The 12,002-nt window shown below is 41.3% G+C and overlaps 1 protein-coding gene across 2 annotated transcripts in view; it reads left to right on the forward strand.

The window, feature by feature from the left end:
* The first annotated feature begins 1,749 nt into the window (after positions 1 to 1,749).
* PI4K2B (phosphatidylinositol 4-kinase type 2 beta) overlaps positions 1,750 to 12,002 on the forward strand; it is a 47,366-nt gene continuing 37,113 nt past the window's right edge. The window contains exon 1 of one of the 2 annotated variants that reach the window (XM_055434423.2): positions 1,750 to 2,238. In XM_055434423.2, coding sequence (XP_055290398.1) covers positions 1,929 to 2,238 — 310 coding nt within the window. In that variant the 5' untranslated portion in view covers positions 1,750 to 1,928. Of the gene's footprint in view, positions 2,239 to 8,331; positions 8,553 to 12,002 lie in introns of those variants that run through there. The other variant, XM_055434424.2, reaches the window with a different exon arrangement.

Below are 12,002 nucleotides of genomic sequence, written 5' to 3' on the forward strand. Positions count from 1 at the left end.
TGTATCTTTTTGAATTAGAGTGTTCTGTGGATACATGCCCAGGAGTGGGATTGCTAGATCATATTGCAATTCTATTTTTAGTTTCTTAAGGAATCTCTATATGGTTCTCCATCAGTTCAGTTCAGTCGCTCAGTCGTGTCCGACTCTTTGCGACCCCATGAATCACAGCACGCCAGGCCTCCCTGTCCATCACCAACTCCCGGAGTTCACTCAAACTCATGTCCACAGAGTCGGTGATGCCATCCAGCCATCTCATTCTCCGTCGTCCCCTTCTCCTCCTGCCCCCAACCTTTCCCAGCATCAGAGTCTTTTCCAGTGAGTCAACTCGTCGCATGAGGTGGCCAAAGTATTGCAGTTTCAGCTTCAGCATCAGTCCTTCCAATGAACACCCAGGATTGATCTCCTTTAGAATGGACTGGTTAGATCTCCTTGCAGTACAAGGGACTCCATAGAGGCTAGCAAAGAGTTTTAAACGGTTATTATACATTAGGCAGGAGGAGAAGGGGACAATAGAGGGAAAGATGGTTGGATGGCATCACCGACTCAATGGACATGAGTTTGAACAAGCTCCAGGAGTTGGTAACGGACAGGGAAGCCTGGTGTGCTGCAGTCCATGGGACTGCAAAGAGTCGGAGAGGACTGAGCAACTGAACTGAACTGAACTGATACACCATACAAGGACATGAAAAAGTATATGGTCATAATAACGAGTTAGCAGAAAAACTTAGCAGAGGTACAGAAACTCTAAAAAGAGAAGGGGGGAATGGAAATTCTAGAACTGAAAAGTACAAATTTTGAAATAAAAAATTCACTGGGTGGGTCCAGCAGCTAATTAGAAATTGCTGAAGGGTTGGCAAACTTAAAAAACAGATTAAGAGAAATTATTCCAGCTGAGAAACAGAGATAAAAACTATTGAAAACAATGGACAGAGCTATCCTAATCTTTAAGATGATATTGAAGAGCTTAAGGTACCTGTAATAGGAATCACAGAAAGGGAAGAGTGGAGTAGAAAATTTTTTGAAAAAATAATGGCTGAGATTTCCCCAAATTTGGTAAACTTACAAATTAAGAAACCGAGCAAAAACCAAACAAGGTACATATATTTAAAAAAGAAAAAGGAAGAAAATTATTAAAACGTCAATGAACTAGAGAACAGATAATCAATGGACCCATAGATGGCTTTTGGAAAAAACTAAAAATTTATATAAACTTCTAGCTAGATTAACCAGTGTTTAAAAAGAGAAAATGCAAACTACAATATCAGGAATGTTTGGAAAAAATGACGAGGCCCTGGCTCTCCGGGACTTCTAGTGGGGGAACCATATTGTTAGCCATACAAAGAAATACACAGGTATACATGGTGGGAACATGACTGAGCGACTTCACTTTCACTTTTCACTTTGACACATTGGAGAAGGAAATGGCGACCCACTCCAGTGTTCTTGCCTGGAGAATCCCAGGGACGGGGGAGCCTGGTGGGCTGCCGTCTATGGGGTCACACAGAGTCGGACACGACTGAAGTGACTTAGCAGTAGCAGCACATGGTGGGAAACAGGAGAGAACTCTGCAGGGGAGGGAGAGGCCGATTTGGGTTAGAGAGGGGCTCCTCTGCAATTAACAACCACCCGCGCGCTCCACAAGCAGTAACTTCAGCCCCGCCGGGCGTCTTCCGCAGCTTAGGGAGACAGGTGGCGGCCAGGCCCCCGCACAGCGCCCCCGCACTTCCGCGCAGGCGCGGGGGAGGCGCGAGGTGGGGCTCGTCCGGCGGGCGGGGCAACCGCCTGGCGGGCGCCGAGCTGGACAGTGCACTGGCTGGGTCTCTACGTCGGGCTGACCCAGAGGCTCCGGTTCCCCGCGATGCCCAGACCAGACCCGAACGCCTCGCCGCTCTGAGTCGGTCTCCGCGCGGAAGGTACAGGGGGAGGCCATGGCGGAGGCCTCCGAGCCCGGGAGGCCAGAGTCCGCCGGCAGCGGGAGCCTGGAGGAAGACGAGGAGGACGAGGAGCGGGAGCCGCTGCTGCCGCGGATCGCCTGGGCCCAGCGGCGGAAGGTCGCTCCGGGGGGCGCCGTGAGGCTGGAGACGGCTGCTGGGGAGGAAGGTGCGGCCTCCCCGAGCCAGGCCAGCGACCGGGGACTGCCGCTTCTGCCCCGGGACGCGGCTTTCTCCTCCTCCCCGGGCTTGGGGCGCCAGCGGAGCTCGCCCACCAACCTGGACCGGAACCGCCCCGTGGGTTCAGGTGCGACCCGACTCCTCCCTACCCCCGCGCCCTGCCAGAGTGCCCCTCTCCGCCGCGCTCAGCATTCAAGCTCCTCCTCGGGTCGCTGCCCGGGCTTCTTTCTCTGTCGCCCGCTAGCCCTTGCCTAGTAGGAAAAGCTGTTCGGAGCACCGGCCGAGGGTTCAGCTGTCTCTCACACCTTGGTCACCTCGCCTTTTTCTCCCCCATCCCCGCTCCCACGTCTGCTGTCACCTTCTCCAGGGACTTTATAGGCTGCTTCTCCTGACGCCCGAGGTTGTCATTAACTGATCCTTGGGGCCGCCCCTAAGAGTGATCCTGAACTTTTGGAACCAGACAGGAAATCTTAACACTGTAAAATGACCTAAGTTGTTTGCTGAAGTTTCGCTTTGAAGTTTTGACTTAAGAACCCTGAACTACCAAGAAAGTTCGTGAATTTGCAAGGTGGATGACAGTCAAGAGATAGCAAGAATATCCGGTTGCCACTGGGACACGTTTCAAAAACTTTTGAAATACTGTTATTGTGACATTAGCCAGAGGGGGCAGAAACAGTTGAACTTCTGTATCTGCTTTCTATCTTGCAAAGTTTTCTTTCTCGAGACTTTTTAATTTTTATACAGAAAAAGGAAAAACCTTTTTCACTATTAAGCAGACTGACAGCCTCAGATGAAAGAGAGGGTTACTGAAATGTTGAAAGGTACTAAAATTTAGGCACGAAGCTGCAGCCATGGGTATTTGTTGGTAAATGGAATTTTTTGGCATAGATGGGTTGAATTAGGCTTATTTGAAAAATAGAATAGACTTGTAAGGGTCCTAGGTAGCGCTGGGACAAGCTTGTTGTGTAAAATGGTCCTGATGGTGGTAAGGATGGTTTAAATGAGGTAATGTTTGCGTTCTGCCTGGAATATCGCTCTGCACATGACAACTTAAGGAAAAAGCACAGAAAATGTAGTTTGCATTATGCTGCTGCAGTTTTTGTGGAGTAGTTAGATTTTACATGTTCTGCTACTGGTACACTAATGGGGCTTCTGCTCTTGATAGAGTAGCTTACTCTAGTTGTAGTTATGGTCAAATGGCAGAGTAAATGAATCAATGAGGCCCAAGGGAAGCAGACTTTAATGAAGAAAGCTTTAACAAACTGGTCTGACTTACAGGTCAGCTAGCTACCATTATAATGTTAACTTTTGGATGCATTGACAGTACAACATTTAACAGAACAAACAAACATGGCTTTGGAACCAGATCACAAATGGATCCACATTCACCCAGATACATTGACTATAATGGTATATATTACCTAGAACCTGTCTGTGAAGTCACTGATATTTGTGTGGCAAACTTGCCTTTTTCTACCCAAAGTTACCTGTGTAGCTAGATATTAAAAGATACTAAAACCTTGAAAATGCATTTATCCTGTGAAGGTAAGGTTTTGCAAACAAGTGCTATTAAAACTGCTGCTCCTGCTAAGTCGCTTCAGTCATGTCCGACTCTTTGCGACCCCATAGATGGCAGCCCGCCAGGCTCCCCTGTCCCTGGGATTCTCCAAGCAAGAAAACTGGAGTGGGTTGCCATTTCCTTCTCTAATGCATGAAAGTGAAAAGTGAAAGTGAAGTCGCTCAGTTGTGTCCGACTCTTAGCGACCCCATGGACAGCAGCCTACCAGGCTCCTCTGTCCGTGGGATTTTCCAGGCAAGAGTAGGGTGCCATTGCCTTCTCCTGATATTAAAGCTAGAAAAAGTAAAAGTGAGGATAGAGCGTCATATTGGAATACAAATGGATTATTAAAGAGAATTTTAACCTTTTTAAATGGCAATAGCATTTATATCTCAATTGATGGTTTTCTGAGATCTTCCCTGATGGTTCAGATGGTAAAGAATCTGCCTGCAATGCAGGAGACCTGGTTTTGATCCCTGGGTCAGGAAGACTCCCTGGAAAAGTGAATGGCCACCCACTCCAGTATTCTTGCCTGGAGAATTCCATGGACAGAGGAGTTGGTGGACTACAGTCCGTGGGGTTGCAAAGAGTTGGACACAACTGAGCAACTATCACTTTTTTAAATATATATTTCATTAATTCTTAAAGTAACACAACAAGTTAGCTGGGTTGTCATCCTGGGTATGAGGATGGGAAATGAATGAAAACTGCATTGACTAGTAGTTGATAGAACTTCAGCTGTAAACCAAAGTCAAGGTCCAGAAAGTGGAAAAGCCAGACTGAACCTAGTTCTTTCATATCCTGCATTTTTCTATAGATCCCCAACTGTTATAAAATAATTGTTACCTTTATTTATTTATTACCAAGGTCTTATTTTTAATGGATTTAAAAATAGTTTTGAACTACAAAAGCTATTTTTAAAATTTCAAACCATTCTCCTAAAATGTTTGATTAATTTAACTAGATAATTCATTATTTTTTGAATTCATTAATTTCCTTTGTCCTTTACCATCCAATTTCCGTGAAGCCACCTCTCTAGTTCCAAGGTATTCTTGTCTTTAGATTGGTATTAGCATCATTTATCAAGCTTAACTATTTTGTGTATGTAAACGGGAGCTTTATGTACTTTAACCAGTGGAAGAATGACCTAGCTCTGTTATCTTTACTTGAACAAAGTGTGTGTCAAAGTCTAGAACCAGCGTAAACATCAGGTTGTTAGATCAGTGTCAAAGTAGAAGAATTAGTGGTATTCCTTTTGCTAGTTGTCATTTTAATCAATGAGTTAGAGAGTAGTAAAGATAATATTAGTTAATACTCACAAAACAGTATGTGCAGGGCATAGTGCATGTGTTTCATATATACTAATTTATAAACAACCCTATGATATGAGCACTTTTTTTAAATTCTCATTTTAAAGAAGCACAGAGGTGAATTGAAGGTTCCAGTTAATATAAACCAGAAGTACTTATCAGTTTTTGTTGGAGAGCCTAGTGATTAGAGAATGGTGTTAGAAATTACAAGCTACCAAAGTAAAAGAAAGTGTGTGTTTATAAGCCATTTAATGATTTCATGGTGGCTTATAAATGTATGAACAAAATAAAGTCATTTAAAAGTAAGGAAGAATTATGAAATGGGAAGTAAGAGTAATGAAATAAATAAGAAGGAGGCCAGAACAAGACTACACAAAATTAACATCACACACTTGATGCAGGCAGTGCATGAATTTGATTTTTAAGATTACTGACCTGGCAGCTTGAGAGAAACACAATCACTGTGCCCGTAAAATTAAAGCAGACTAGTTATTTGAAACAAAACAAAACTGGCAAAGGATAAACTGTTAGGTATTCTCTTGGAGAAGAGACTATATGTTGAATAATATCTTGGTAATAAAAGTGATGACTTTCATAAGAGTGTTTCATACAACTTCCCTGAAGTTCATTTCAGTGGAAGTAATTCTAGTGGGTGATGTTATCAGTATTGCTGGATAAGATTCAAGATGCTGATAGTCTGGCCTAATTTAGAGGAAGGTATTAGAACTAAAAAGCCTCTTGATGAAAGTGAAAGAGGAGAGTGAAAAAGTTGTCTTGAAGCTCAACATTCAGAAAACTAAGATCATGGCATATGGTCCTATCACTTCATGGGAAATAGATGGAGAAACAGTGGAAACCATGTCAGACTTTATTTTTTTGGGCTCCAGAATCACTGTGGATGCTGATAGCAGCCATGATATTAAAAGACGCTTACTCCTTGGAAGGAAAGTTATGACCAACCTAGAGAGCATATTAAAAAGCAGAGACAGTACTTTGCCAACAAAGGTCTGTCTAGTCAACGCTGTGGTTTTTCCAGTGGTCACATATGGATGTGAGAGTTGGACTGTGAAGAAAGCTGATCGCTGAAGAATTGATGCTTTTGAACTGTGGTGTTGGAGAAGACTCTTTGAGAGTCCCTTGGACTGCAAGGAGATCCAACCAGTCCATTCTAAAGGAGATCAGTCCTGGGTGTTCACTGGAAGGACTGATGCTGAAGCTGAAACTCCAATACTTTGGGCACCTCATGTGACGAATTGACTCACTGGAAAAGACTCTGATTCTGGGAGGGATTAGGGGCAGGAGGAGAAGGGGACGACAGAGAATGAGATGGCTGGATGGCATCACCGACTCGATGGACATGAGTTTGAGTGAACTCCGGGAGTTGGTGATGGACAGGGAGGCCTGGAGTGCTGTGATTCATGGGGTCTCAAAGAGTCGGACACGATTGAGCAGCTGAACTGACTGACTGACTGATTAGAAGAATAGATAATCTCATGGGTCTTGACAATCTTCCAAAACTGAGCTTTTGAAAAGTAGTGTGTGTTTTCCTCAAACCACTAATTAGAGTGCACTTGTTGCAGAGATTCATCATTCAGTCAGCAAATGTTTCAGTGCCTTCAGGCACCAGTGGAAATCCAGCCCTTAGGGAAACAGTGGTGACCAGATACCAAATGGATGTCCAGTCACCATCCCTGTCCTTATGTAACCTTATAACTTAATTTAGGAGACAGGCAATTAAAATAGTTCTAACAGGATATATGTGCTTCATGGGGAAAGCTGACAGTTCCTTGGAGCCCTGCCCTGGATATAGGGGCCAGGGAAGACTTAGCAGAGGAAATAGCGTCCAGTTTGAGACTTGAATAGCACTGGCACCCCTGAGGGTTCCAGTTTAGTTCGGATCATCAAACTTGTGAACCAGCTACTTTACAATTTAGAAGATATTCTGGCCAGTGGGTAAGATATATTCCCAGCACTTAGGTGAGGAAGAGTTCATCTTGATTTACTTATTTAAAATGAGAATTTGATAAGTTGCTATGCATACTTATATAAAAGTAGTTAACAGGTTATACAATGGGTTCTCTTAATCCATTTTCATTTCTACTTACCAGAGGATCAACTGTAGCCCTTAAGTGTGGTTAAGGGTTTGTTGATAAGTATTTCTCACATTATTGAAGGTCTGCCATGTGTCAGGCACAGGTTTAAGTACTTGGCATATATCACAGAACAGAAAAAAGATTTCTGCCCTCCTGGGACCAAGATCATTTTGTTGCAGCATTACAAGTGGTCACATGGAGCTGAAGGATGGATAAAAATTAGCCATAGGAAAAAAACTTGGCATGTACATCAGAACAGCATGGGTGAAAGTTCAGAGGGTCGGCTGGATGCCTTGTGAAAAGTGAGGAATTTGAATAGGACTGGAGCTTGACTGGAAAGAAGGCCACCGCTCCTTAGGTGATTCCCAAAGGGAGTATACAGAGGTAGAACTGACAGTCTCCTCAGAAAATCTGAATATTTTCTAATACAGAGACAAATCAAAGTTTCACAGTTTATTCCTTAGAAGGAGTAAAAGTAATATTAACAGAACAAAATTTAAAGAAAATACAGCTATTTAAGCCCCTCAGCTATTAACAATCAAACCAAACAATGACAGTAAACCTTCAAACCAAATATCCATAGCACATATATCTTGAAGTGGTATAACTTAGAATGTATTCTCCAAGCTAAACTCATGGCTAAATATACATTTAAGTAACTAAAATGAAAGTTGTAGGATGTAATTGTGAGTTACAGAAAAATCTACTGAAAAATAATTCTTTTTATTTTTAGAAGAGTTGGTATGTAATCATGTTGCTTTTTTTCTTTTCCGGTAGTAATTAGACAGGACCAGTTGTCTTCCAAGTGCCTTTCTGGGCTGTGATGATATATCCAGACCATCTTCAAAGAACGCCAGTTTTCATGTAGGGAGATAGTCTCTTTTATCCAAAAGAATTCTTCAGTGAAGGGACAAGGTAAAGAGAAAGGGATTGAAAACATGCGGGCTGACTGTATAGGAATGGTTCAGGTTTGGGTTGAAGCTGAATTATTAAGTGTCCAGAGTATGATCCTGGGCTCCATGAGAGTAACAAAGGCAGGTTCTATGATGAACTCATAAAGCTTAACCCATAAAGCAACCTGAAAACATGTAATAGTATTGTCAAAGTCTGCACATAGTTTCCAGAAGAACTGCTTTATTACAGGATGGGAGAGACCAAAAGTGGTCCAAGAGTTTAGCCAGTTCAACGTGAATTAGTATGACAGGACTCCTAAACAACGATCGTAATACTAGAGTACTTCTTATTTTGGTATAGTGTCAAGACTGAGAGCTGTCTCTGTTCTCCTCAATGGGTTGCTCGATTCTGGAGACCATATTTTTAAAAGGCACATTGGAAAACTGAAGCATGAAGCCGGAGGGCAACTCGGATGCTGAAAAACCTGAGAACACCTCCATGTGGAAGGAGGCAGAGAATAGAGGAATCTTAGGGGAGCATGAAATGGTCTGCAGCTATGTGAAGGCCTCTCCCTGGGAAGAGAGGAGTAAGTAGACTTTTGTCTTGCTCCAAGCGGCAAGTCTAGTACTTTGGGTGAAGCTACAAGGAGACCTGTTTCTAAAAAAGAAAAGTTTTATATTTATTTTCAAAAAAACACAAAAAGTATCAACAACAATAAAATGAGTATCTCTTTTTGGAAGTGTTTAAGCATTAGCCCAGAGACCACCTGCTGGAGATGTATTATAGAAAATATGCCAGTTCTGGGAGCAAAGTTGAGATAGATAACTTTCCGACTTCTTTCTTGTTAAGAGCCTTGACCTAGAAGAAGCATCATTGGATTAATGTAGTAATTATTAGCACATTCTGCCATATAGGTAAGACTTTATTCATTGAAGTGTTTATTAAGAACCCACTAAATGCTGATCCCTCTTCCAGGTGCTAGGATACACAGTGAATGAGAAAGACAAAGTTTCTCCCTTCATTTTTTTTTATATAAATTTATTTATTTTAATTGGAAGCTTATTACTTTACAATATAGTATTGGTTTTGCCATACATTGATATGAATCTGCCCCGGGTGTACATGTGTTCCCCATCCTGAACCCCCCTCCCACTTCCCTCCCCATCCCATCCCTCTGGGTCATCCCAGTGCACCAGCCCCGAGCATCCTGTATCATGCATCAAACCTGGACTGGTGATTCATTTCATATATGATAATTTACATGTTTCAATGCCATTCTCCAAAATCATCCCACCCTCACCCTCTCCCACAGAGTCCAAAAGACTGTTTTATACATCTGTGTCTCTTTTGCTGTCTTATATACAGGGTTATTGTTACCATCTTTCTAAATTCCATATATATGCATTATTATACTGTATTGGTGTTTTTCTTTCTGGCTTAGGCTCCAGTTTCATCCACCTCATTAGAACTGATTCAAATGTATTCTTTTTAATGGCTGAGTAATACTCTGTTGTGTATATATACCACAGCTTTCTTATCCATTCATCTGCTGATGGAAATCTAGGTTGCTTTCATGTCCTGGCTATTATAAACAGTGCTGCGATGAACATTGGGGAAATGTGTCTCTTTCGATTCTGGTTTCCTCGGTGTGTATGCCCAGAAGTGGGATTGCTGGGTCGTATGGCAGTTCTATTTCCAGTTTTTTAAGGAATCTCCACACTGTTCTCCAAAGTGGCTGTACTTTGCATTCCCACCAACAGTGTAAGAGGGTTCCCTTTTCTCCACACCCTCTCCAGCATTTATTGCTTGTAGACTTTTGGATAGCAGCCATTCTGATTGACATGAAATGGTACCTCATTGTGGTTTTGAATTGCATTTCTCTGATAATGATTGATGTTGAGAATTTTTTCATGTGTTTGCTAGCCATCTGTATGTCTTCTTTTTTTTTTTTTCCCCACCCGCTCCAACCGCCCCCCCCGCCCCCTCCCCCGCTCACCCGCACGCGCGCGCACACACGCACATTCCCACCCGCCCCCCTGTATGTCTTCTTTGGAGAAATGTCTGTTTAGTTCTTTGGTCCATTTTTTGATTGGGTCGTTTATTTTTCTGGAATTGAGCTGCAGGTGTTGCTTGTATATTTTTGAGATTAATTCTTTGTCAGTTGCTTCATTTGCTATTATTTTCTCCCATTCTGAAGGCTGTCTTTTCACCTTGCTTATAGTTTCCTTTGTTGTGCAAAAGTTTTTAAGTTTAATTAGGTCCCTTTTGTTTATTTTTGTTTTTATTTCCAGTATTCTGGGAGGTGGGTCATAGAGGATCCTGCTGTGATTTATGTCAGAGAGTGTTTTGCCTATGTTCTCCTCTAGGAGTTTTATAGTTTCTGGTTTTATGTTTAGATCTTTAATCCATTTTGAATTTATTTTTGTGTATGGTGTTAGAAAGTGTTCTAGTTTCATTCTTTTACAAGTGGTTGACCAGTTTTCCCAGCACCACTTGTTAAAGAGATTGTCTTTTCTCTATTGTATATTCTTACTTCCTTTGTCAAAGATAAGGTGTCCATAGGTGTGTGGATTTATCTCTGGGCTTTCTATTTTGTTCCATTAATCTATATTTCTGTCTTTATGCCAGTACCATACTGTCTTGATGACTGTGGCTTTGTAGTAGAGCCTGAAGTCAGGCAGGTTGATTCCTCCAGTTCCATTCTTCTTTCTCAGGATTGCTTTGGCTATTCGAGGTTTTTTGTATTTCGATACAAATTGTGAAATTATTTGTTCTAGCTCTGTGAAAAATACCGTTGGTAGCTTGATAGGGATTGCATTGAATCTATAGATTGCTTTGGGTAGTATACTCATTTTCACTATATTGATTCTTCTGATCCATGAACATGGTATATTTCTCCATCTATTAGTGTCCTCTTTGATTTCTTTCACCAGTGTTTTATAGTTTTCTATATATAGGTCTTTTGTTTCTTTAGGTAGATATATTCCTAAGTATTTTATTCTTTTTGTTGCAATGGTGAATGGAACTGTTTCCTTAATTTCTCTTTCTGATTTCTCGTTGTTAGTGTGTGGGAATGCAAGGGATTTTTGTGTGTTGATTTTATATCCTGCAACTTTACTATATTCATTGATTAGCTCTAGTAATTTTCTGGTGGAGTCTTTAGGGTTTTCTATGTAGAGGAGCATGTCATCTGCAAACAGTGAGAGTTTTACTTCTTTTCCAATTTGGATTCCTTTTATGTCTTTTTCTGCTCTGACTGCTGTGGCCAAAACTTCCAAAACTATGTTGAATAGTAGTGGTGAGAGTGGGCACCCTTGTCTTGTTCCTGACTTTAGGGGAAACACTTTCAATTTTTCATCATTGAAGATAATCACTTGACATACATAACTTTTATTATGTTGAGGTATGTTCTTTCTATGCCTGCTTTCTGGAGGGTTTTTATCATAAATGAATGTTGAATTTTGTCAAAGACTTTCTCTGCATCTATTGATATAATTATATGGCTTTTCTTTTTCTTTTTTTTTTACAAAAAATTTAATAAATGGTACAAAACACAATGCCATAAACATTAACAGTTAAAATTTCACCAAATGAAAAAAATACTATAGAATACACAGTTGCAAAAAGCTACATTAAGTTATTTTACAACTGCCTCAAGTTGCAAAAAGAAAAAAGACCCAATGCCATACCTAAGTTATCCTTCAATTTGTTAATGTGGTGTATTACATTGATTGGTTTGCAGATATTGGAGAATCCTTGCATCCCTGGGATAAAACCCACTTGGTCATGATGCATGATCTTTTTAATGTGTTGTTGGATTCTGTTTGTAGAATTTTGTTAAGGATTTTTGCATCTATGTTCATTAGTGATATTGGCCTGTAGTTCTCTTTTTTTGTGGCATCTTTGTCAGGTTTTGGTATTAGGGTGATGGTGGCCTCATAAAATGAGTTTGGAAGTTTACCTTCCTCTGCAATTTTCTGGAAGAGTTTGAGTAGGATAGGTGTTAGCTCTTCTCTAAACTTTTCGGAGAATTCAG

Source organism: Moschus berezovskii, chromosome 5, assembly GCF_049115385.1.
Source record: "Moschus berezovskii isolate FMDL1 chromosome 5, NW_MosBer_1.0, whole genome shotgun sequence".
NCBI lineage: Eukaryota > Metazoa > Chordata > Mammalia > Artiodactyla > Moschidae > Moschus > Moschus berezovskii.